The sequence below is a fragment of the Podarcis muralis genome, chromosome 12, assembly GCF_964188315.1.
Source record: "Podarcis muralis chromosome 12, rPodMur119.hap1.1, whole genome shotgun sequence".
In the NCBI taxonomy this organism is placed as follows: Eukaryota; Metazoa; Chordata; class Lepidosauria; order Squamata; family Lacertidae; genus Podarcis; species Podarcis muralis.
In genome coordinates this window covers 13,075,239-13,098,659 of record NC_135666.1, presented here as the reverse complement: position 1 = coordinate 13,098,659, position 23,421 = coordinate 13,075,239, and the positions used below count along the sequence as shown (strand labels likewise).

Here is a 23,421-nt window from a genome sequence, read left to right as displayed (position 1 = left end):
TGGGTCCTGATACTGTCAAGTATGTATGAGAAACCAGAGGAGATCCTTCACTCATTTCTGCACTGGAATTTAAAAGAAGTGGACTGTGATCCACAAAAACTTATAATAAATTTGTAAAGTCTTTAGCAAATCTAGTCTTTGGTCTTTAAAGATTCTTGGCTGCTTTACCTTTCCAGTGTACAAGAAACAGCAGCAGAGAACAGGTCAGAGCTGAAATTATGCATTTTATAATTTTGGCTTCTTGCTCTTGATAATCTCTTACAATGCTCAACATCCCAACTGCCCTCCCCGCCAAATAAACCACTGTAACTATTTATAAAGGTATAATGAATTGGAGGCAGTTGCTTTTGACTGAAACACCTCTGTAGAAGATACCATATCGTGTAAGATACATGAGACAAAAAGGAACTGGGCAGTCCTGAGGCTTTTAAAAAGAGACCACAACTGATGGACTTCGGCAAAACTTCAAATTTTTCCTTCTTAAGAAGGTCTGTTGGGAGATTCCGTGGAGGAAATGAACGGGTATCTTTCCCAGATTAAGGTACCCCAATTCTACGAAATCAGAGTTCGACAAAAGATTGGCATCTAGTTGGAAGAAGTGGAGAGGAAGAAAATAATCGGGATTGTTCAGGAGAAGTAAAGCAACATGAGACAGCAAGTAGATGCCGCCGTCGCTGGCGATGTTGCCGCTAAACCACGGTGTCGCTTGCCAAGGAAATCAAGACGCCGCCGAGAAAGCTCTCTGCAGCCTGGCAGTTGGATCTAGAGATTCAGAGGAGGAAAGATGTCCTGGGAAAGATGGTAGCATTTACATTGCAACCGCAGCGTCTGTCAAAGCGTGAAGGAAGGGCCTAATGAAACAGCTTGTTTTCCACACAGAAGAAAATCCAGAAAGGTTTTTCTAAATAAAGTATTGTAGGCGGACCCGATGCTGTAGAAGGACTTGTGTTGGCGCTTGGAGCAATGACAGTTCTGCATCCGACCAGCTGGTCTGTTGCTGAGCCTCGCTTCTCTTCCTTTCCCTAAATATTTATTAACTGGACAAATGCATGGTGTATTTCCAATAGACCCAGTAGTGTCGTAGGCATAGGCAAATAAAATCACGCGTGGTTCTAGGTACTCTTGTGTGTGCCTGGAAAGTCCGTGCTTTACAGAAGTTATAGCATTAAACTATATCAAAAATACAAAAGCTACAAATTCAACAGTGAGAAGGAAGGTGGGAGTGGAAGTCCATATTAGGAAGAAAGAGCATTATTTTTATGTTAGTCTTCTTAAACTGTAATCATTCTGTCTTGGCTGAACTAAATCAATGAGCTGGTGTTGATTTTACTATTAAAAACACTAAAACGAGCCTAAACTGGCATATCAACGAAAAATGCATTACGATGCTTTAAACAGGAGCAGCAAATGGGGCCAACGCGATCTACCAGATTGTAAATCACAAGCCACTTACACTGGAGTAGCCCTTTTGGTTAAATGGGAAATTTTACGCAAATTGATTGCATTCTTCCTCAGTTTGTTCCAAAGCAAGTTGTATCTTGGTCTGCAACTCAAAAAAGACCAAATGTGAAGAAGTGGGAGAGAAGAAACTGTGTCAACTCTAAGAGGCCGGGATCTTAGGGTCAACCAAGCTGGATCGCGCAAGTTTCTTCTTGCTCCCTCCAACTAGGTCACTCTGGCTCCCACATGGTTGTACAGAAACATAGCTGTACCGCCGCCCAAGCACTTCCTCGTAGTTCGAAATTTACCCTAAACCTAAGGTAGGCTATTGCTTAGAAAATCACACCCAGAGTCTACACTAGTTAGCCCAGTGCTGGTGGGTGAGCCCTGGGGACTTCCCAGCACCTTCTCACACCACAAAAGAGCTCCTGGGATGTTCCAGGAGTCTGAAATCCTGGCCACAGTTGAGGTATTTAAACCAGTAAGTCAAAAGGAATGCCCCGCTTGGAGCCAGGTACTGAGGCTTTCAGATCCTTTTCCAGCCTTCAAGAAATGACTTGGTCTTATCAATGCCTGGATTTTCCTAGGCTGTTATCCGTATGAAAGTGCTAGAGAAATCTTAGAAAACATGCATTACTTCTTCTCCCAGATGTCATAAAATTATTTTGCTTGGTTATTTTGTTGAAATCAGTCTGAATGTTTACCAAATTAAGTTGTGCCATCTTTACATTATCTCCTTACTTAGCATTTCATAGTTAGAGATGCTGGTCTAGAAATCATGATATCCCAGGGGCACTTTGTATGGCTGCATGGGCGGGGATTGAATAGACAGGTCGGATATTAAATCAGCGGGATGCAGAATGACTTTTTGCCACAACCCCAAGCTTGCTAAATAGTTTCGCCCTCTGAGGGGGCGACTCACTGACCACTTGCACAGAAGTAGTCTTATTACCCTTCGTAGGACTGCGCTAGTGTAAATAAACAACGAATCCATCTCTTTTACCTTATACCTATGGCACAATAGGGCAAGCACATTTGCATATATAGTGCCTGGAATATTGCCTGTGTGGGGCATTATAGAATGCAGTATTACTATGGAGCGGTTCCTGGAGCAGATCGTAGTGTTGAAAAAGAAATTGCTTATAAAACAAGCTACCTGCCTGAAGTTAAGATCCATATAAAACTTAATTGCATATTATTATGCTTTTAATTTTCAAAAAACACTTTTGTCAGATGATACGTGATATCACTTTCTTATAGGGCTTGCTGTTTGATATGATTAATTTATTTCCATGAGAAATACCATTATTTGTGAGTGCTCTGTTAAAATCCTGGAATGATAAAAACTTTTTCTTAAGCAATTAAGCGTTGTTAAGAAAGTAAATTCTGTTGTAATCAATGGAACTTACTACCAAGTAAATTGGTTTGAGAGTAGATTACAGGTGTAGATTGGTCGCATTCGTCTCAGAAACCTTCTAAGTTACGGAATTTAAGATCCGGATGGTTGTGTGCCTGCAGATACTTTTAAATGTGTGCATGGCTTCATTTCTACATCCTGCACCCTCAAGTTAAACTGCAACCCAATTAAAACTAAGTAGTAGGATTTAAGCTGATTTGGTCCCATTGATTTTAGTGGGACTAAAACTGGATTTAAATAGAAGCACTTTGGTTTAACTGGGCTGTAGGTGATCATATGTACAGTTAACTTTATGTATCTGCCCACGCATTACAATCTATATGCATTCCTAAGATGTAGAAACACACCGTATTTTCAGAGTTAATGCAGTTTTACATGTGAGCACGTTACAACTGTTGTGTTATTTGGCTGACTTGAGTGTAGTAGTGATTTATGCAATGAACATATCTGTCGTTGTAGAGTCTTTATTTTTAGGGGGGAAGCGAGTTAAATTAGAGGTTTTGTGGTTTGCCTTCGCTTTCATCCGGATCCAGTTTTACAAGGGCTGAAACTTTCAATATGCAGGACGTGCCCCTTTGAACAGAACAGCCCACACTTGGCCCTGTTCGCTTTTTCGCTTTCGCATTCCTGTTTAAAGGCCTCTTTCTCCGCGCGGAATGGCAACGTAATTCTTGATGGCCTGTTGTAAGCTTGCAGTTCAAGCTGCCTCAAAACATATTCTTCCTCCTCCTAATACTGCTGATTTTTTCCGAAAGGCTTAAGTTCTTGCAGTTTCCCATTCCAACTGCAAACTTTGTGCGATTGTGGTAGTTTCTGCGGCTGCTCTCTAAGGCTTCAATCCTATGGACATCTGCTTGGGCGTAAGCCCCATCGAACACAGTGGGACGTACTTCCGAATAAGCAAAAGCCCTTTGGATCGGGTTGCACAGACTCCCTGTCAGCCAATGCGTTTGCATACTAAAGGCTGCCCTGTAAGGTATTTGTATCTCGATGGGTGTGCTGAAATAATTCCCCTTTTCGTGCAATACACTTGTACAGCTCATGGAACTTGAGTGGCTTCATGTTGGTATTTTCTGTCTGGATCTTGAGCAGACAGTATTTCCTGCAAGACTGTTATGTTCTCCAAAAAGGATACGACAGCCTGCTCAGTCTCTTTAAATATTAGTTTTACAAATATTCCTGCTTTTTTTGGCATATTGTCTAAAGCCACTGCAATGAATTGATTGTATATATTAACGGTCTATACAGTATTTGCTTTGGGAAGTTGCAGCGAGGTTTAGAAGAATTCAGAATGCAAGACAATCCTATATACTCAGAAGTAAGTCTCACTGAGTTCAATTGGGCTTACTCCCAAGAATATTGGACTTTCTTTCTTTCTTTCTTTCTTTCTTTCTTTCTTTCTTTATTGTGTGGTAGGTAGAAATGCCAAATATGTTTTAAGAATTATGAAAAAGCAAGTTCAAAGATACCATTTGTGTTTAACATTTTGAAGCATTGACCTCTTATAGCAGAAACAAGGTCTAGTAGTATAATTTTGGTCTACAGCCTCTTTTTCTTTTTAAAAGAATCCTCCTTAAGAAATATTGCCAAAATATTTGGGAATAACATCTCTTTTATTGCACTAAAGCAAATGAGAACCACATTTATTTTAAATTCAGAATATTAAATTCAAATTGGATATTATTGTCTTTGGATTCGTATTTATGAATTTATATAACTTTAGGTTTTGCAAACATACTTTTCTAAATCACTTTCCCAGCTGTTCAGACATTGAAATGTATATATATTCACAAAAGAGGAAACTTGTTATATGTACAAAACATATTGTACATATATTACTGTCATGTTATATATTACTAGCCCTGAATGCTTCCAAGTTCTAATGTTTAAAAGTTTGCTTGCCCTTCTCATGTACAGATGTATTATCTAAAGTTTCTTAATTATTCAACAAATCGATTAACCATCTGGTAGCAAAATTGTTCTTCTTCTAACTTGACATTCACAACTCTTTTACACCTATGTACAATTCCCTTAGGACTCAGGAATCAACTTTAAGGACTATATATTGCTCCGGTTCAAAGTTTTGATGCACGCATTCTAGATTTCATAATAAATGTGGTTTTTTTTATTTAATGCAGTCTTCAAAGATTTAAACACACAAAATGCAGTGAAATTGTCCACAATTTTGAGACCACAGTTGTAAATAGAAACATTCATATTTCATAAGTTTATAAATATTTGATACTGCGAATTGTAAATGCACATGTTTTATAAACTGAAAAACACCTTTGTTTTCTTGCTAAAAGGCAATGTCATTGATTTCTGTCTCCTAAGCAGCTGATGGTTATTCACAGAATTTTAAATTACAGCATTGGTTGTATACTTTCTTTTCTTTCTTTTCAAAGTTGATACTACTATGTACAATATGTGTCTACTATAATTGTGAAATAAAGAGAGTTTTTAAGGCAAAGCGAGAAGTTTAACCTCAACAATCAAGAAGACTATAGTCCTGAATAATTGTACAGCATCCTCCCATGCGAGACCTCTGGCCAATATTTTGGAGACTTTTCCTTTCCCCAAGAAAAGGAGAAGGGTTGAAGTGTGGGAGAAAATTCTGAATAAAATACAAATAATTAGCTTCACTGTATCTCACATTAGAATCAGAAAATTTAAAAATGTTGGGCAAGGAAAGGGGGGCAATAAGAAATACACAAAAATCATTATGACTTTTATGAATTCTTCACAATTCTTCATAATGTATGTGCTCAATTAAAAATCTCTCCCATTTTCGGGAATGAAAGGCAACTTTTTTCCAACATGGGCTAGTGATTATTTCCCCTTAAAAGAAAAGGCCAGTTTCTAACCAAGCGACTTTAGAGACAACCCTAACCCTCCTCCTTTTATATCCTCTTGCATAATAGAAGTCAGTTAAGCTGAAAAGGTGCCCTAACTCTCTCTCCACCCTCCCTCCTCTAGATTTGTTCTTTTCCTGAGCCAGGCTGGTTGCATGGAAAAGCCTTCCCTAGCCCAAAAGCTAGTGATGCAGACTCCTCACCCCAACTCTCTTATGTGCACAAACATATACACACACACTGGCTCCCCGCCCCCACAAATGCCACAGGGGCCTGGTACATTTGTCCACAGCACTGCAAAGCTAAAGCGCCAGGCCAAGCTGCTTTCTGAGCAGCACTTTAAAAAGAAGCAACGAGCAAGCGCCAAAGCAAAACAATGTAGGGAACTAGCAGATGAGCTAATGGGACACAACAGCAAGGCAAGCTCCGAAGCGTGTGGGGTTACCCTCCCTCTGGCTTCTCACACTGGGCAATGTCCATCCTAAAACTACAAAGAAAAGACCTTCTTCCCTTTTTACTTCCCAGGACACGGTCCCGGAAGTTACGAGGTTTTATTCTAAACTTTTCCCATCACGCTCCTTAGGCTGGAATAATTACCGAATTAACATGTCCTTGATTGAAGTCGGCCACTATTTGTTTACCAACTTTTTCTGAGTCTCTAAATACTACCTCCCCTCACTCACACACACATCCTTTACTCCAGTCTAATGGAGAAATGAGGATAAATTCAAGAAACGTTCCTAAGGCTTAACATCATGTTTCAGTACTTCTTTCCCCCGATTTCTGAATGTGTTACTTGCAAACGGGCAGCATGTTTACATAGTTAGCTTATAATTTATATTGTGATAATTAAAGTTCTTCTATACCCATCCCAAAGGTAAACACAAGAGGAAGAAAAGAAAAAAAGAAACGTTAAAACTCATAGAACAAATAGGAGAACTATTTATTCGGTTCACAGCCTCGTGAAATGCAGCAATAAAAATCTTTGGACTTCAGCAAAAGTTGTCTTTAATATTTTGAATTTCAAAAAACAGTGTCCAATGTCCATTTAAAACAGTGCTTAAGTCTATAAAAAAGTAACTTAAGCTTTTAAAAAAATTGATAAAGTTAGCATCTAAAATTTCCATAGAACAAAAAGAAAATCAAAAAATATTTTATAATCAGATATTTTGGATATTTTTTTTACAACACCTTACCTGTAAATTATATATATACACAGAATATTGCAGAATTATATCTAATACACAATATTTCCCCACTATTTATGCTGGTATAGTTTTTTATACACTGGCCCTTATTTGTTTTTTGTTTTTAATTAAATTATTGCATTGTATAAACTCTGACTCGCCCCTTCCCCTCCCCTCCCCTGGCTTAACATCCCCCCCCCCCCCATCTACTCGCTGTCTGACTTGCCGTCTTTCGAGGCCGTGGAGTGGTTGTACAGTCCTTGTGCCATGAGGTGAACCGCCAGGGAGTTCTTGTTGCCGGTGGCTTTCTTGATTTTGGCCCGCTTGTTCTGAAACCAGATCTTGATCTGAGACTCGTTGAGGCTGAGTTCTTGAGCCAGGCTTTGCCTCCTCTGCTCTGTCAAGTATCTGTTCGTCTGAAACTCCGCTTTGAGTCTTTGCAGCTGCTCCGCCGTGAAGGCTGTCCGGGGACGTTTGTCCTCCTTGTTGGGGTTCTTCTTCTTTGGTTTGCGGGATCTGGGGCCTGCGGTCCGTGGCGAGAGAAGGAGACACAGAGAGCGAGAGAGGTTGAGTGGAGGGGCGCTTTGGAAGGGAGCCCAGAACGTGCCCTGGCTTGGAAGCTTAATTCAATTAGCAGCACCGGGCGAGGGAATTTGGGCGGGGAGGAGGGAGCGAGAGACGCAGAAAGAGAGTCTCAAATGTCCTTCGCTTTTCGAAGCTACGTGCCAGTTGGTTCCCTCTGCCCCTCGGGGACCAAGTTCAGCGCATGCCACCAATGCCCCTCTCGCTTTTTCTCCAAGCAGGGCCTTCCTCGTCAAATGGAAAGGGGCTGGATCGCCACCATCCCGAGGGTCGGTGCGAGGTGGGGTCCAAGAAGAGGGAGGGAGAGCCAAGGGGGAGAGGCGGACCCAGGCCAAGGACAAGGGGGCCTTTGCCTTACCCAGAGCAGTGCCCTCACACCACACCACCCCCCAAGTTCACTGCGTGTTTATCTCTGGGGATGAGGGGGTGTGGGGAGATAAGCAAGCGCCAAGATGGCCAGGGACTGAGCTCCATTTCTGCGGGAGGCCTGCGTGGGGCTCCTTTTCTCTGCGGAGGAGGCGCGTTTCGGGGACCAGCTCCACGCAGCCTCTACCACCCTTTGTTATGGGTGGCTGTGCCCGCTCCCCGAGGGGCTTTGCGCACCCTCGCCTGACCTTCCTCGGGGCCGTTTTACCACGGCTGCTGCCCCCGGGGCTCCCGCGGTTTGCGAGCGCGCAGCCTTGCTCCCCCGCCAACCGGGCTGCTGGGGGCGCGTCAGCCGGAGGGCAGAGCTCGCTTGCTCCCGCTTGCTCTCCCTAGCGACTAGGCCCGTCTCGGGCCGGGGCGACGCCGCAGCCTGGCCTAGGCCACAGCCTGGTTCTCGAGCTGGGTGCCAAGCCACGATGGCGCTCTCCCTCCTCCGCTACTCACGTCCATGGAAGCCCCTCAACTCAACCCGGCTGTGGCAGGCCTGTCCGAGAGGCGCTTCTTGGCAGCGCCTTTGCGGCCTTCCCCAATAATTACGAGGCTGGCGGACTGGGGTGGGGGAGGGGAAATCGCCTGAGAAAATGACTTGGAGATCCCGGGGCGACGGGGGGGGGGAGGGAGGGGGGGGAGAGGGAAGTTTTCTCTCACGTTTTCAAAAGGTGAACCAAGCGGAGCTTCAAAAAGGAATGGTGAGAACAATCTTCACAACAGCCTCTTCAAGTTTGCCCCGTTTTTTTTCCTCCCTTAACCCCGGAATGCACTAAATGTAAACAACACAAACACAAATCCGCCCTACTTTCCTTGCCTTTGGAAAGTAATCAGAAAAATATTCGGGATTAAATTCTCCCCTAGACAGGAGCTTGCACAACTCTCATCCTTCTTGCCAGCTCCATACTAAAATGGTAAACAGTCGCCTTTGCGACACTGAATGCATTTTCCCCTTCCTTAAAAACAGAGATATAATGCATTCATACAAAACTACAAATTAGAACTCTTCTTTTCCTCTAACAACATTGACCCCCAACATTTTAGAGATACCCTTTTTCTTCTACAGTGCAATGCACATTAAAATTTAAACGTTAGTTTTAAACTAGATCGCCTTGCAATTTTGTATTCTCCAAATGTTACACTTAAGAATGGTAATTATTCTGATGGGAAATATTCTCCGTCGTATTATAAGCATCTTTCGACAGGCTTTAACTTACTCGGTGGTTTGGGCCATGGTGAGAATCTATGATAATTTAATATTAACAAAGAAAGGGACTGGAGAACAATGGAGTAAATTTCGAATCAGACGGGAATATTATCCGGCAGCGAAGGAGGTTGCTGTCTCTCTAACTCATTTTTAACACCTATGAATTTATTCGACGATAAAATATATTGGAAGCAGGGTGGAAAGTCCTTTCGGAAAAATAAAACAAAAATCGAGATCCAATTGTTTTAAAACAAGAAAATTCTATTGAGCGAATTTGCAATTCTCGTTCAGGAAGACTAAAACACCCTCAAGTGTTCCAGGCACTCGGCGGCTCCTCGTCCCGGCTCTCTCTTCCCGAGGCAGGGCTGGAGAGATCCCCACTTCGCTCCCACCCCTGCAAGCAAGCAAGTCTTCCTTTTCAGCGGCTCTGCAATAACTTCCAGGGCCTTTTCGAGCGCGGCTGCTCCGCACGAGAAGCCAGGGAGAAAAGAAAAATACTTCCAAGGCCTGCTTATTTCTAGAGGCCGGAGAAGACAACTTCACAGGTCGGGCCTTGGCGACCAGCAGCTTAGCTAGCCAAAGAAGGGGGCAGAATAGGACGCCTCCAAGGATTGCTACTGACTTCTTTTCCATATTATCTTCTTGGTAAACGGAGAGAAGGGGAAATGAAAACAAACCCCACCTTGCAAACAGCCTCCTGGGCTTCAGATCCCGGCTATTTCTCCCAGCTGCCAAGAAGGAAATCGCTTTGTGTGCGGCTCGAGCCTTCGGCTCTTTCTCCCCGCGCCCTCCTGGAGTTTCGTCCTCACTGTATCAAAATCCCTCCTACGCCTGCCGCTGCCTCCCCACGTTTGTTTCAAAGCAGATAACTTTGTAAAACTGTCTTATTTTGCAAAGGGTGATTGCAACCCGCCGCCCCCTTTCGCCGCGATCGCCTTGCAGCCAAGTCGCCAGCTCTTTCGCTCGCGGGCGGGAGGTGGGTGGAGGGTCCAGAGACCCTCTTCTCGAGAGGCCAGCGACCTGGTCCAGAGCTGTTTGCTTACCTGACGAAGGCCTGTCCGAATAGCGGGTGCAGTAGACCCAGGCTGGCCACAGCATGGGCTGCGCGCTGGGGAAGGAGCTGGCCTGGGAGCTGTCCGAGTCGGAGCTCAGCGACTGATCGCCGCCGCCGCCACCGCCGCCGCTGCTGCCACTGCCGCGGGACTTCAAGGCTCCGTCGAGCGCGCCAGAGTCGCCGCCTTTCTTAGCCGGGGCTAGAGCTTTGGAGCCGCCGCCGCCTCCTCCTCCTCCGTCGGTCGGGGAACCGGAGGCTGGCGCCGCCGAGGGGCTCCGGGCGGTGAGGAGCTGCTGCTGCTGTTGCTGCTGCTGCTCCGGGTTAACGCTGCTGCCGCCGCCGCAGGTACCGCCGTCTTTCCTCCGGCCGAACTCCGGCCGCAGGATGTTGTCGATGAAAAAGTTCGTGATTCGGTGCGGCGGGTGCTGGTGCGGATGGTTGCCGGGCTCCTGGAGCGCCCGGGGCAGGAGCATCGCCCTCCGCCGGCTGGGCTCCCCGTCGCTGCCGCTGCTGGACTCCTCCGGCGGCGGCTGTTCGGCGCCTCCTTCGGCGCCCGGGCGCTGCTCGTTCTCCTCCATGCCGACCACGGAGTCCCCAAATGTTGTTCCCCTCCCGCTTTTGTCTGCGCGCGCTTCGGGGCTGCTCGGTTTGGGTTACCCCCCTCCACACCCCCTTCCGCCTGGGTCCGCGGAGCAATCCAAATCCAGACTTTGCAAAGCGAGCCAGATATAACTGAAAATATTTTAGATATATATATGTTGCCGCCGCTTCTCCTTCTCCCTTCGGCTGCTGTAGTTGGTTCCTCCTTCTGCCCCCTTCCAGCCTTTCAGTTCTGCAGCCCCCTCCTGCGTTCTTTGCCCCGCAATGTATTCATCATTAGGACTTTCATCCGCCACCCCCGCCCCCACTCTTGTCCGGCTTCCGAGGCTGGAGAAGAGACTGGCGGCAACCTGACAAAAAAATGGTGACGATCCTTCCACGGGGGAAAAGTCAATGGAGCCCCCTCTGCTGAGCTGGAGAAAGTGCCTTCCTCCTCTCTACAGCGCACAAGGCAAGCGCAGGCTCGAGACACACAGAGGCATCTGGACAATCACAGCCGATCTCTGGCTTCCTCCCTGCCTTTGAGCCAAATATTCCAAGTTGTACAGGAGGAGATAAGAGGGGAATCTCTCTCTCTTGCTCTTCCGGACTCGCTTTCCCTGGCTACCTATAGTGGGGGTGTAAATTTAGAAGCCACTTAAACTGAACCTGAAATACTTTCACTCTGGATTTTTGTTCTTATTTTTAATAGAGCTCCTCAAGTGACGTTGCAAGGCCGGTATCCTAGACACGTGCCTTTGGCCAATGACAGAAGAGCCTTTTGCACACGTGATACAGTAGCACTCTAGTAAATGACAGGAACAGCCCCCCTCCTCTCGTTTCCCAATGCCCCCACCTCCTGATTTTAAAGCTGCAGCGTCCTCTGCTTCTCAAGAGCCTTTTTTAATATATATAAAAAAGAAGGAATGCAGGAATACCTTCGTCTTCTAAACAAGGGATAGATTCATCACCCCTTGTCTTGCTAATCTGTTTCCTTTTATATCTTCGCCTGAAGAAGGGCTCCAGTACACACTGGTGGGGGTGGGGGGGTTCCTATATTGTTTACAATTGGAGTTGGGAGGGGGAAGGAGAAGACAGAATGAGAGGGGGCGAAATCCCACAATTCCTTGCAAAATGCATAAATAATATTAAATGAACCAGAGCGATACAAAGGGACTTTTTTGTGTTACCGATTTATTTTTGGGGGGGTGGGAGCGAGAGGAAGAATCAGAGGCAGTTAATTTTAAAGCAGACTCTCTCTTTCGCCGTCTTTTTGTCTTACTATTTCTCTGCGCGCGCGCACACACACGCACACCAACCAGTCCCAGCCCCCTCTTTTGTAATCCCGGAGCCTCGCCTGCAGGAAAAGACGGGCAAATATCGGGGGTTCCTGTTGGGGGGGGGCTTTTTAAATGCCAGACTGCACTGGGGCTGCTATTATTGGTAACTGCAGTGCAATAAACATAAGACGGTATGATAATTGATTCATTCAGCTGAAAACTGGACAGGAGCCTTTGATCATTTATTCCAGCTTCAAAAACAATATTAAACAGAGAGGTTTCCCATTGACAGGCAGGAGGACGTGAGAGTCCCCCTTCCCCCAAGCAGCTCTAATCAAAATAATCAAGCGATAGGGGTATTCACACACGAACACACACACACGCGCGGAATAGATACAGCCCTCCCATTTTTAATCTTGTTAAAAAAAATCTAAATAATAAGAACTCCAAATGTTGCATTAAGGTCTGTCTGGAGTCTGCAAGGAGTGCTCCTCACCGGAGTTGCAAAGAAGGCCCCCTCCACGGGGCCAGCCCTCTCCTTGAGCGTCTCCTCCTTCGGCCTGCGAAGGATTTTTCCCTCCCCAAACCTCCCGCTAAACACTCTGCCTGCAGACAGAACCAAAATAACCATCTCTTCCATGCCATCCGCGGGATCTTTGCTTGGCTGCTCTTGAATTTGTGAAAGTCACCCAAAGGTCACTGAAACGCTGGAGGGTGAGTGCAGCTTTAAACACACACACCATAAACCAGCCGAGGAGGAGAAAGCGATGGTGATGGCGATGATGGTGATGAGAACAACAACCTTGAGAAAGCAAAAGAAAAGCTTTTGTCAACAAACTCTGACGATGGGGGAGGGGCTGGAGAGTGACGGCACATGATCCAGTCAGCGCCAAAGACAAAAATGAAGCCAAAACATCCACGGCGGCGTCCAGGCAGCTGCTCCTGCCCCCTTTTGAAGATTTCCAAGGCAGACGTTGCCCACCCTGAGGCGGGCCGCTCAGCGCCTTTCGCCTTCTCTCCCGGAGGCCCGTTGCAAGTGCGGGGAAGCCAAGAGGTTGGGTGGGAAGAAGGGAAAGCAGGGTTAGGCAAAGCCGGGACAGAAAACCTGGGAAGGGTTGGGAGAGAGCAAGACGCGAGGATCGGAGGCCAGCGGCCCCGAGGGCAAGGAGCTGGCGGCGGCGGGGTAGGTGGGTGGGTGGAAGGCTGGGTCCCTAACTCCCCTCTCGCTGAGTCTCCACCGGTCTCGCCCTGGTGGTAGGCTTCGGACTTCTTTTTTCTTTGGGGGCGTCCTGTGGGTGGTGATTAATCCTGGAATTGCTTCAGATTAAAAGGGAGCAAAAATTGGGGGTAGCAAATCAAGCAGACCTTTCGGAAGTCTCAGCTGAAGACAAAAAGATAAAAAGCCTCACAAACATAATATATTAACGTACTACATCGCTCTCATCGAGTATTTATCCGTGCTGTTTAGTGTTGTCTGCGGGTCTGTTTGCTTGCTTTTTTTAAAAAAAAAATTAGCATTGGTAATGCTGGACTATTTTTAGCGCTCGACAGCTGGACTCAACTGGAGAATGCAAAATACTTGAGGGGGGGTTAAGACACAAGTCATTTCAGCAAACTGCGTTGCTCAATGCAGTATTGTGAATTTTAAAATAAATAGGTTACTTCAATTGGGCGAGCACGTCAAGTCCCCACACGCTGGTAATTGGAAGTGAGCCCCGTTTAAATAAACAATGGTAGCCTCCAAATTTTTGAACATTATTGAGTTAGCGGGAAGTAATCTGGAAGATTTTATCTTTCTGTAACTCAGAGCCTCCTTTCTACGACTTTGTTTAACTGTTGCTTTTGCGTAATCCAAAATGTGATACTGATTTCTGTTTGGATTTTTGCTCCCACCACAATTTTTAAAATCCTGTATAATTTACAGTATCTGGGCACACAAAGAGATCAAGTATCCCTGATCTAAAGGGTTTGTGCTCTAACAAGCACCTTGAGGTTAATTTCTTTAAGAGCCCCATGGAAAGCGATTAGGCTGTCTCCCAAGAAGTATTTTCTAATTACTGGGAAGACCTGGCTTTCCTCGTACCCCATAATTAAACGTGTCCAAGGTGTTGCACTTCAAATATTTCCCTTCAGGGCGGACCCCAAGTTATTGACTTGAGCTTAAAATATCTTGAAGTAAACATTAGCTGCCCAACGTATCAAGTAACACTTCTTGTCACTTAGCGCTGACCACACTTTAACATTTCTATTTGCTAAAATTACCTTGAGGTACTAAATACTCGACTACAGGCGAAGAATTCCTTCGGTAAAGTCCAAGGCAGATGATTAACAAAGGCTGTACACAAAACAGTTATTGCAATGGACTCTTCGTTTGGCTTAAATCCCAGTTTTATTCCCCTCCCCCGCAAAAAGACAGCAACGAGAGGGAATTCTGGGAGAAAGAATGGGGTGGTAGTGGGGAGTCTTGGAAAAATTAGTCGAGCCTATTTTCCAAAATACCTCAACATTATATCTATTTTATTCTAAAAAGCTGTCTGCAACAAGTTTTGTTTCAAAATGAAGTAAAATATAATATAATTATAATAATATAATATAATATAATATAATATAATATAATATAATATAATATAATATAATATAATATAATATAATATAATATAATAATAGTGTTGAAGTTGTTTATAATTGTAAATTGTCATAAGAAGAGACCAGGAAATTTGTTTTGAGAAGTTGGAGCTCTTTCAGTTTCTACTATCGAAAGAGAAGATAAGGTGATTGTGACGCAAATCTGCATGTGGAGATTTTTAATACGTGTATTTCCTCCCCAGTAAATACGTTGATGTCAATTTGTGTTGAGCAAACCGTCCCCTTTTTAGACTAACCCACAACCCAATTAAACCAGAATATCTGGCTTTGAAACCATTTACTCTTCTACCCTAACCGTATTTCTCGGAAATACACTTCAATGGAGTCAATGGGATTGAGGTCCTTCCGGTCAATATGTTTCGAACTGGAGCCTAATCCAAATACAGGCAATCAACTGGCGTCGAGGGCTGCAGCCTTTACCAACGCAGTTTCTTTTACTAGGGAACTTATATGAGCCACACCCAACATATCAGTCAGGAACTAGTTGGGCCGGGACAGTGTGTTTTTACTTTCGCTAGCACACATTCTTCGCAGAGAAAGTCGTTCTTAGCTTGACTGTTGAGGCTTCACTGGCCCTGCAGTTGCCTTACAGTGGGCGTATCAGTAGCGGCCTGCCAGGCGTTGCTTACCTGGCTTCCCAACTCTGCCTCAGGTCGCTGCCGGTCACCAAGAAAGAAAGGGGACCCTGCTGCCTTGCTCCTCCCCCTCTCGGTAACCGGCAGGGACCTGCGGAAGAGTTGAGAAGCCAGGTGAACAACACCTCCCTCCCTGCCAGGACTGCCCCACCGGTGGAAGAAGGAAGAGGAGACCCACGGGTATCGCAGACTGTCCTGTAGTTCTGTGGGAAACGCTGGACTGTCGTCCTGCAGGCGGGCTAAAGCGAGACGATTTGTATCGTGACTCCGCTAACCTTGTCTCTAACAGCTTGTACTGGCTGATGTGGTGAAAGTTACAAGTAATGAAAGCAATCAGACAGATCAGACTTTCTCTGGGCTCGTTTGTGGCAACGTCAGAGGAGATGCCCTGATCCTTCTGAAAGCTAATTCATAAAAGGGTTTTTGGGGAGTGGGGTTGAGGGAGAGAATAAAGGCAAGGCTTAGCAGAATCTGCAGAGATCTGTCTGCCTTGTAGCCTGGGACCTTTAGGGTCCAACATTCAGGAGGGGAAAACGAGAACCTGGTCAAAACAAGAATCAATTATATATTGTTTTAAATAAATAAAAAACACAAACACGCCTTTGCAACCCCATTTCTGTAACAAAACGCGAAAATATGGCCAATATTGTAGTTGGTGTACACCAAATTTCGCAGTGTTTTATCAGATTTCCATCTCACAAAACGCCTGGAATACCCCGAACACCTTCACAGAAAAACCCACATTTTAAGGTAGTTGATGAAAGGTCAGATCGAGCGCTAAGTACCGGTATGTTGGGTTTGGGAAACATCCACATCCAGTACGCAGGCACAGCCACCCCGCAAGCCATGGAGTTACCTTCAAAGTGAACAGCTCAATGGCGATTGCCATGAAACAGATCTACAAGACAAGAAGTTACTTTAAGCCGGTTTTGCAAACAGTTTGGAATCAACACTCCAAGCAGAATAGAGTGAAAGGTGGGGGGGGGGGGTGTCGTATGTATTTTGTATGTTAGAAAAAAAGTAATATATATCGCTTTGGCTGTGGTATCGAAATCAACAATAAATCAACTCTGTACCCAAGACAAAGAGGGGAGAAATTCAGAGAGTGAATGTAGCGTCAAGAAGTCGAACAGCAAGACGATAAACAGCAAAATCGTTTTCTTAAGGGTCATTGTTATTACCCTATTGCAGAGCATTTCAGGGCTCTCTCTCTCTCTCTCTCTCTCTCTCTCTCACACACACACACACACACACACACACACACACGAGAGAGAGAGAGAGAGAGAGAGAGAGAGAGAGAGAGAGAGAGAGACTGCATTCCTATACTTACCTAGGAGTAATCCTCATTGAATTCAATAATAGTTACTTCTGAGTAGGCATGTGTAGTGCAGCAGCCCGGTCCACAAATAAATTAGGCCCCTTTACTTGACAACTGCATCCTAAATAGTACCTTCGTCTGAAAACGTCATAAAAATACCAGTGGTCTTTATTTGTAAATCAGGTGTTTAAGACCATCCATGCCTTCATTTTTCAGATTTGTAACTCGCCTTTCTCTACGGTCATATACTCAAAGCGGCTTACAAGTATAGAACACAGCAATAACATTGGGAACTAGAATGCAAGAAAACAGTAAACAAAAACAAAAGCAGCAAATGCACCTTGATCTTAAACGCATTACCTGGGATTCATTTCCACTGGTTGGAAATATAAGACAGCACAACAAGTGCCATAGGATACAATATAACTTAGGGTAAAACGCCGTCCTCATTCAGGTAAATCGGAACTGTCTTAGCAAGACAATGCAGTATTTCAAAAAGTGATCCCCCTTAGGAGAAGTCTGACCAGGTGTTCCTTTCGCAAATAACTTTTAATTGAGAAGTAATCCCCAGCTGTACTAGGGGGTCAGGGTACTTCTCTACGTGTGCTAAACACGCATGATATTGCTTCTTCTCTCAGTCCATCCTTCCAAGTCTGATCATCCACATCCAGCAGGTTCTAGGTGTATAAGATTGAATTGGCCCGTAAAGGTACACAGGGATTATTTTGATATGTCCTTAGTCAGCTGCGCTCACTTTCACAGTATTTTAGGATTCTCTTCGGAATAGGAGAAGGGGCTCTTGGACTTCCGATGTGCGCGCTTATGTGTGCGTGTGTATGTACAGTGTGTGCGTGTGTAGCGAATATTAACAGCAAATTCCTTATTAACACAGATAATGTACAAAATGCGTTTTGGGGGTGACAAAGCATATTTACGATTTCCTGCTGACCCAAGGCATACAGGGGATATGAAGGATAGAGACTTCTAGGGACACTAGATTCTGCTCCGCATGAGGAAGAGAAATGTGGTCATTCCAAACCGTGGCGGTGGGGAGAGAGAAATAAGAAATGGGGAACATATTTCAATACAGATAAAGTCTTAAATCAGCTTCAGGCTGCAGCATAAAACAAGGAAGAAAACGATCTTTGCTCAAAAATACGTTATTCCTTGCTATTTCTATCAATAGCTTCTGATACGTTGTTCTATGTAACCTTGTCTCTCACACAAATTAATCTCTCCGTCCATCAAATTTTCTATCTGGCTATCTAGCTTTCTAGCTATCCAGCTAAATATCTAGCTATCTATCCTCTTCCTGAAGTTCTTATCAACTTCTCAGACTTTCGGTCTATATGCATACCTCTCCAGCAAAAATTAATTCCTTATAAAATGAGAACTATCCGAGATTATTTGCTTATCTTAAAGTATATATTGTGTGACGTAATTGTTCAAGGGTAACATATATAATTGCACATTCATCTTCAAAGGGCACATGCCTCTGTGGAACAAGGTAGCTATATTAGAAATAATTTCATAATGATACTTCTTAGAGAAGTGAGAGATAAACTTTGTGCACTGGATATAATCTGACTTTACATTAGCAGTCGATACAGAATTCAAATATGGGGCAACTCTGTTCCCCCCGCAATACTATTAAGTTTCGCCTGAACATAAACACTGCTAGAACGGTGCCTGTTCAGTTAAACACTGTAACACGTTACTTTTAATACCAGAAAGAAAAACCATTGCTTTCGAGCGAAATATGAAAGAAAGAAACACTATTATGTTTCTTTTAACTTAACTAAATCATATTGTTCCAATCGTGATAATAATTTCGTCTGCCTTTTAAAGTATATTTACAGCAGAAGACTGGTTTAAGTCTTGGAGACTTGCATTTCTTATTTCTTTTGTTACTTTTCTAGTCGAAGACCTAAAAGAGCGAGAGAAATCTTAAAATATGCGCAAAACTTGCTTCTTTCGCACAAGCTCTTTACTCTATATCCTCCCAGCGCCCTGCTCGTCATTTTTAAGGGTCTTGCATAAAGTTTCGTGTGTTTTTCCTAGGGTTTAGAAGAACTAATCCTTATAGACACAACAGTTTCTGTTGTGACGGTAGAGTCGAGCAATTCTATACCAGTTGGAGTATTAACAGAGTCTTGGAAAAGGAAAAGGAATCTCGTCCTGGACTTCCCACAAATGTAGCTAATTCCCTTAAACTCCTTTGGATTTACACCTCGGTAGTTAGTGGGAGACAGAAGCAGTCCTTGCTCTCATTAACGGCCTGATTTCTGTTCCAACTGCCACACCAGATAATCAACTTTTATGGTCTTCCATACATTACTTTCCAGCTGTTTAAGACCGTGGGGGCGGGGGGTAGGATTCTAGCCAGGGTTTGTGCACTTGCAACTCGATTTACAGTAGAAGTTTAACCCTGTCTACTCAGAAGTAAGCCCTAGTGACTTGAATGGGGCTCACTCACTCCTAGGCTGCAAACCTCTTATGTGGGAATAAATCCAATTTAATTCAATGGGTGCGACTTCTCAGTAGACACACTGCACAGTAACACGATCTGTCCTTTCATTCGCAGATTTTTCTAGTTTCCATCTCATAAGATATGCATAACATATAGAAAGAATATTTTGTGCATGTTTTGGAATGGAAAATTCGAATTCGCACCTCGGTTTCATTAGATCCGCCGCAATTCTAACAGCTCAGATGAGAACTAGGTTCTGGCAGCTTTTTAGAGATGTCAGTGCAGCCACAACTGGTATAAAAATTCGAATTGATTTTCCACACGTTAATTTTTTTTTTAAGTAAAACCCAAACAGATTGTATTTGACGCACTACAGAGAACGCAGACTACGGTCCATTAGTGCCACGGAACCCGAGAGGCAGACCTATCCCTACCTCGCAAGGTGCTGGGTAGCACTCACCTCAGGGAATGGGTCTAATCTCTCTGGAGGGAAACATTGCCCCTTACTTCGCTTTACTGGGGTGGCGGCCCAACTGGTCTCGTTTCTCGACCCTGCCAGGCTTCGACAAGAACCTCCACTGAAGAACCCAGCTGGATTTCCAAATCCATCCAACTTGCGATCCTAAGGGCAGAAGCAAAGTCCCATGAAACGACTTTAGGATAGGGCGCTATTGCTTGTTACACGAACCCCACAATCCCTTTAACTCCCCGACTTCGCTTGAAAAAACGCACATTTAGGGCAGAGCAGGGTTCAAGAGAACCTGGGTTTAAGCCCTTAGAGCTCTATTGCAGTCAGGGATACTAACACACCCCAATGCTAATTTCGGAAATTAACCCTATTCAACACAAGGGGGCTTGCTTCCAAAGAAACATGCTTAGGATTGGAGTGCTTGTGGTTAATATCCAAGCGCTATACGTAGTTTCAAAGGATAGTGAATGGAGCTGCAAGCTTTCAAACAGATACACACTTTCCCTAATATCTTTTTTTGTGGGGGATATTTGACGGCGAAGGAAGATAGCAAAACTAACAACAACAAAAAACCCAATAGCGCTAAATCCTCACGCCTGGAAATGACAACATCCACCTTGCTTGGTGTTTCCATTTCTGCATCCTTTTCAGCACCAATGAACCGCGCAGCCGGATCCTATGCAAGTCTGTAGCGATAAAATTAGCCCTGAGTTTGGTGCGACTAACTTCCAGGCAGGGTACATGAAAGGATTGCAGCCAACGGTAGTTTTACAAAGGGAACCATGCTTGCCTATCATTTAAACCTGCAATCCTAAACATATCCCCACAGGCCCACTGGTTGCCCTGAGGTTTGCTTCAGCTAAGTTTGTTGTCCATCAGTCTGTCGTAAAGCATTTTCCCATACCCTGATGCCCGGGAGCATTTCTTTACTTCCATGGAATTTGTTTAGGATGGGAAAGTCTCAATTCGATCCTCAATAACCGGTCTTTCCCTGGGTTATTATTCTCCTCCCCATGCTTAGTCGTTAGACCCCCCACACCACCCAAAAATCTGGAATTCATATAGAATACTTTGGTACAGAAGGTGTGTTAAGAATTATCAGAGTGCTCCTCAAAAACTCACAATTCTATCTCTTATCCAATATGCCCCTCCCACACATTACAGACAATCGTCTCAAATTTGGGCAGGTTTCGTTTCCATTTATTATCATATGACCTGAGCAGACGCTTGGAAAAAAAACAAAGATGTTTCATTCAACACAAATGAATTTTTTGCTTCCCAGTCTTTGTATAGGTTCGAGTTGTATAGGATCGCATGGAGTTTTGATCCCGCAATATTCTCGTTAATTTTTGCTGTCCATATGTAGAAAATGCAGCCCGTTAAAGTGAATGAATGTCGTCCCAAAACTTAAATAATTGTTAATATATTTAAATTAACAATAGTCACATATATTATTCTTTTGCGTTGGCTACAGCGAATGAATGAATTAAATATCTAAAGTAAGTATTCTCAGGACCTGAGTGTTAATCATGGGAAATACAAAACTATTTATTTTCCAAAGCAAGAAAAAAGTCGGTAACTTAAAAACAAGGAAGCAAACAAAGACGGTCTAGAGCTGCGATCCACAATGTATTTAAGCCATAACCTTCCAGTTTAATCAAGGGGAGACTGATATAAATGAGATGCGGGTCGGGTTGATGGATTTTCCTCCAAAGAAAATAAGATACTTCATTGCTTTTTATATAATTGTCAACATAAGATCGATAAAAACACTATAAGTAGGTAAAGTTTGGGTACAGATAACCCCGCTTTTTTATAGCAGTATTTTAAGAGATTTTTGAAGCGAACGGCTTTTCTAAGCCGATCCATAACTCGGCGAAATTACAACACCAGTATTGGAGTTATTTCACATCGTATTGATTTTGTCTTAATTGGGCTGTGGTTCGTGTTGTGTATTTTGAACCCGGCCTAAATGCAACACGTTTGCTTTCCTGCTTCTTATATCTTTTGGTTTTGCCTGTCCGCCTGACTCAACTTCAGCGGATCCGCAGCTTTGCGAGCTGGAAGCCGCGGTAGCTCGGCGCGGATGGGCGCGTTGAGCCAGTCCACGTGCAAACAGCTTTCATTGATAGAAGCAGCTCGCGGGAAGGCGAAGGGGAGGAGAGGCTCTTCGGGCAGCATCGCTATTTCTCTCCCGAAGAAGGACAGCCATTGGCGGGGGAAGTTTTGCAGAGGAGGGCTTGGCATTTGCCTATATGTAGAGGCATCTAATGCAATATTCATGGCGCAGCGTCACAGGCGATTCTGCCGGGTTCAGGGCTACCTTCGAGGCAGCCCCCCCCCCACGCTATAGGAGGACTATCCTCTTCCTTCCAACACTTTTTTGTGAATGAACGACAGCACCCCCTCCTCCTTTTTTTGCCAGCTCACAGATCAGAGAAAGCAGTGAGATCACTGCCTGGATCTGGTCCGGTGCTTCGCCGCAATCTCTTCTCGCTTTCAAAGCAGGGTTCATTCAAGACCTGCCAGTTCCGCTCGCCTGGGATAGACGTGGGGAGGGGGCGACTTCAAAGCCAGGTTGCAATGAAAAGGTTGCACTCCCCCCTTCAGAGGGGGCGCATCTTGTGTACGTTTTCACATTAATCGGGGGCGGGGGGCGGGGGCGGATTGGCGACTTGGCATAAACTGCTGGCTACTCCATAGCCAAAAGACATTGCTACAAGCCACCACTTTTTGCGCTGACATATGATAAGCCTGCCCTCCCCCCCCCCCCATTCAGCTTCCCCCACAGGCCATTCCTAGAGTGGGTGGAGCTTTCGGTTACTGCGTAAAGGGCGCGCCTGCACTCTTAGACTCCTCCAAAGAAGTATAACACCCCTTTCCCTCCCAAATCTTATTTTGTCGCGAGGAAAATCCGCAATATGGGGCGACTGCTGAAGTCAAGCAATTTTAATTTATTTATTTTTAATATACTTAGGCTGCAATCCTACACACATCACCTGGAAATAAGTCCCATTGAACCCATTGAGGATTATTTCTGAATAGGCAATGATGGGAAGTAAAATTTCCCTGAAAGCAACGAGACTTCCTTCCTCATCCTCTATATCCGGCGATGCCATATTCGCCGCCCTGTCCACAAAATAAATATTATGGCTGCTGTCTGTAACCCTATATTTGGGAATGATGTAGAGTAAGTAGCTTGCACCCGTAGCCTCTTCGCTGTGTGCACTTGCAGACCGCTAGCGGGCTTCCTTGCAACAATGACTTGGAGTTGGGTAGATCAGCATTAGCTCTTCCGCCTTGTACTTTTTTTTTTTTTTAACAGTACAATCCTATTCATGCATCAACTCTTTTTAGAATTTCGGTTGCACAGTAGTAAGATCCTAAAACATGTTTTTCTCATAAGTAAGTCCTACACTGGGACTTCATCCTGAAGAACAGGATAATGCTTAGTTTCATTGGTTGTATGTTTTTATGATTACCCTGCTTTGCTGTCCTTTTCAGCTAATTTTTGTAATGCTACTTCAATTGTTGAATGGCAGCGTATAAATCTTTAAAATAACCACCACACACTTGCATATACATGCATATTATGTTCTGCGTACGCGGTCTTAGCAGCAGATAACATTTCCTACAGAGGGTATAATGTTGGATGTATGCAGCAGCACAACCGGAGGCCTTCATCTGCCCCAGCTGCAACAAAACATGTCTCTCCCTTTAACGGGCTCTACAACCACAGCAGGCGCTGTAACTCTCCAACGGTTTGACTTCACCACCGAAGATGCACTCTTCCATTGTCTCCAGAGACAGACGATGCAAACAAGGTTACCAACTCACAAAGTTGTTTTGGGATACTTCGCTTTTGTTTTCA

At 44.5% G+C, this 23,421-nt stretch overlaps 1 protein-coding gene and 1 long non-coding RNA gene across 3 annotated transcripts in view; one reads left to right on the top strand and one right to left on the bottom strand.

Annotated features, from left to right (window-relative positions):
- The window catches only part of LOC114607742 (uncharacterized), a 166,373-nt gene that overhangs the window by 20,578 nt on the left and 122,374 nt on the right, over positions 1–23,421 (top strand). The gene's annotated exons all lie outside the window — the stretch shown is intronic.
- On the bottom strand, positions 6,629–13,203 carry EN2 (engrailed homeobox 2). Its single transcript, XM_028751173.2, has 2 exons — positions 10,143–13,203; positions 6,629–7,419 (listed from the first exon to the last, which is right to left on the bottom strand). Exons 1-2 carry the CDS (start codon positions 10,729–10,731, stop codon positions 7,103–7,105), a joined length of 906 nt encoding a protein of 301 aa, XP_028607006.1. The 5' UTR covers positions 10,732–13,203; the 3' UTR covers positions 6,629–7,102.

What these genes read in the sequence shown, in the direction of transcription:
- EN2 (XM_028751173.2), bottom strand. Translation starts at nt 10,731, where the DNA reads ATGGAGGAGAACGAGCAGCGCCCGGGCGCCGAAGGAGGCGCCGAACAG. An exon ending in TTCGGACAGGCCTTCGTCAG is followed by an intron (nt 7,420 to 10,142) that starts GTAAGCAAACAG and finishes CACGGACCGCAG; the next exon opens with GCCCCAGATCCCGCAAACCA.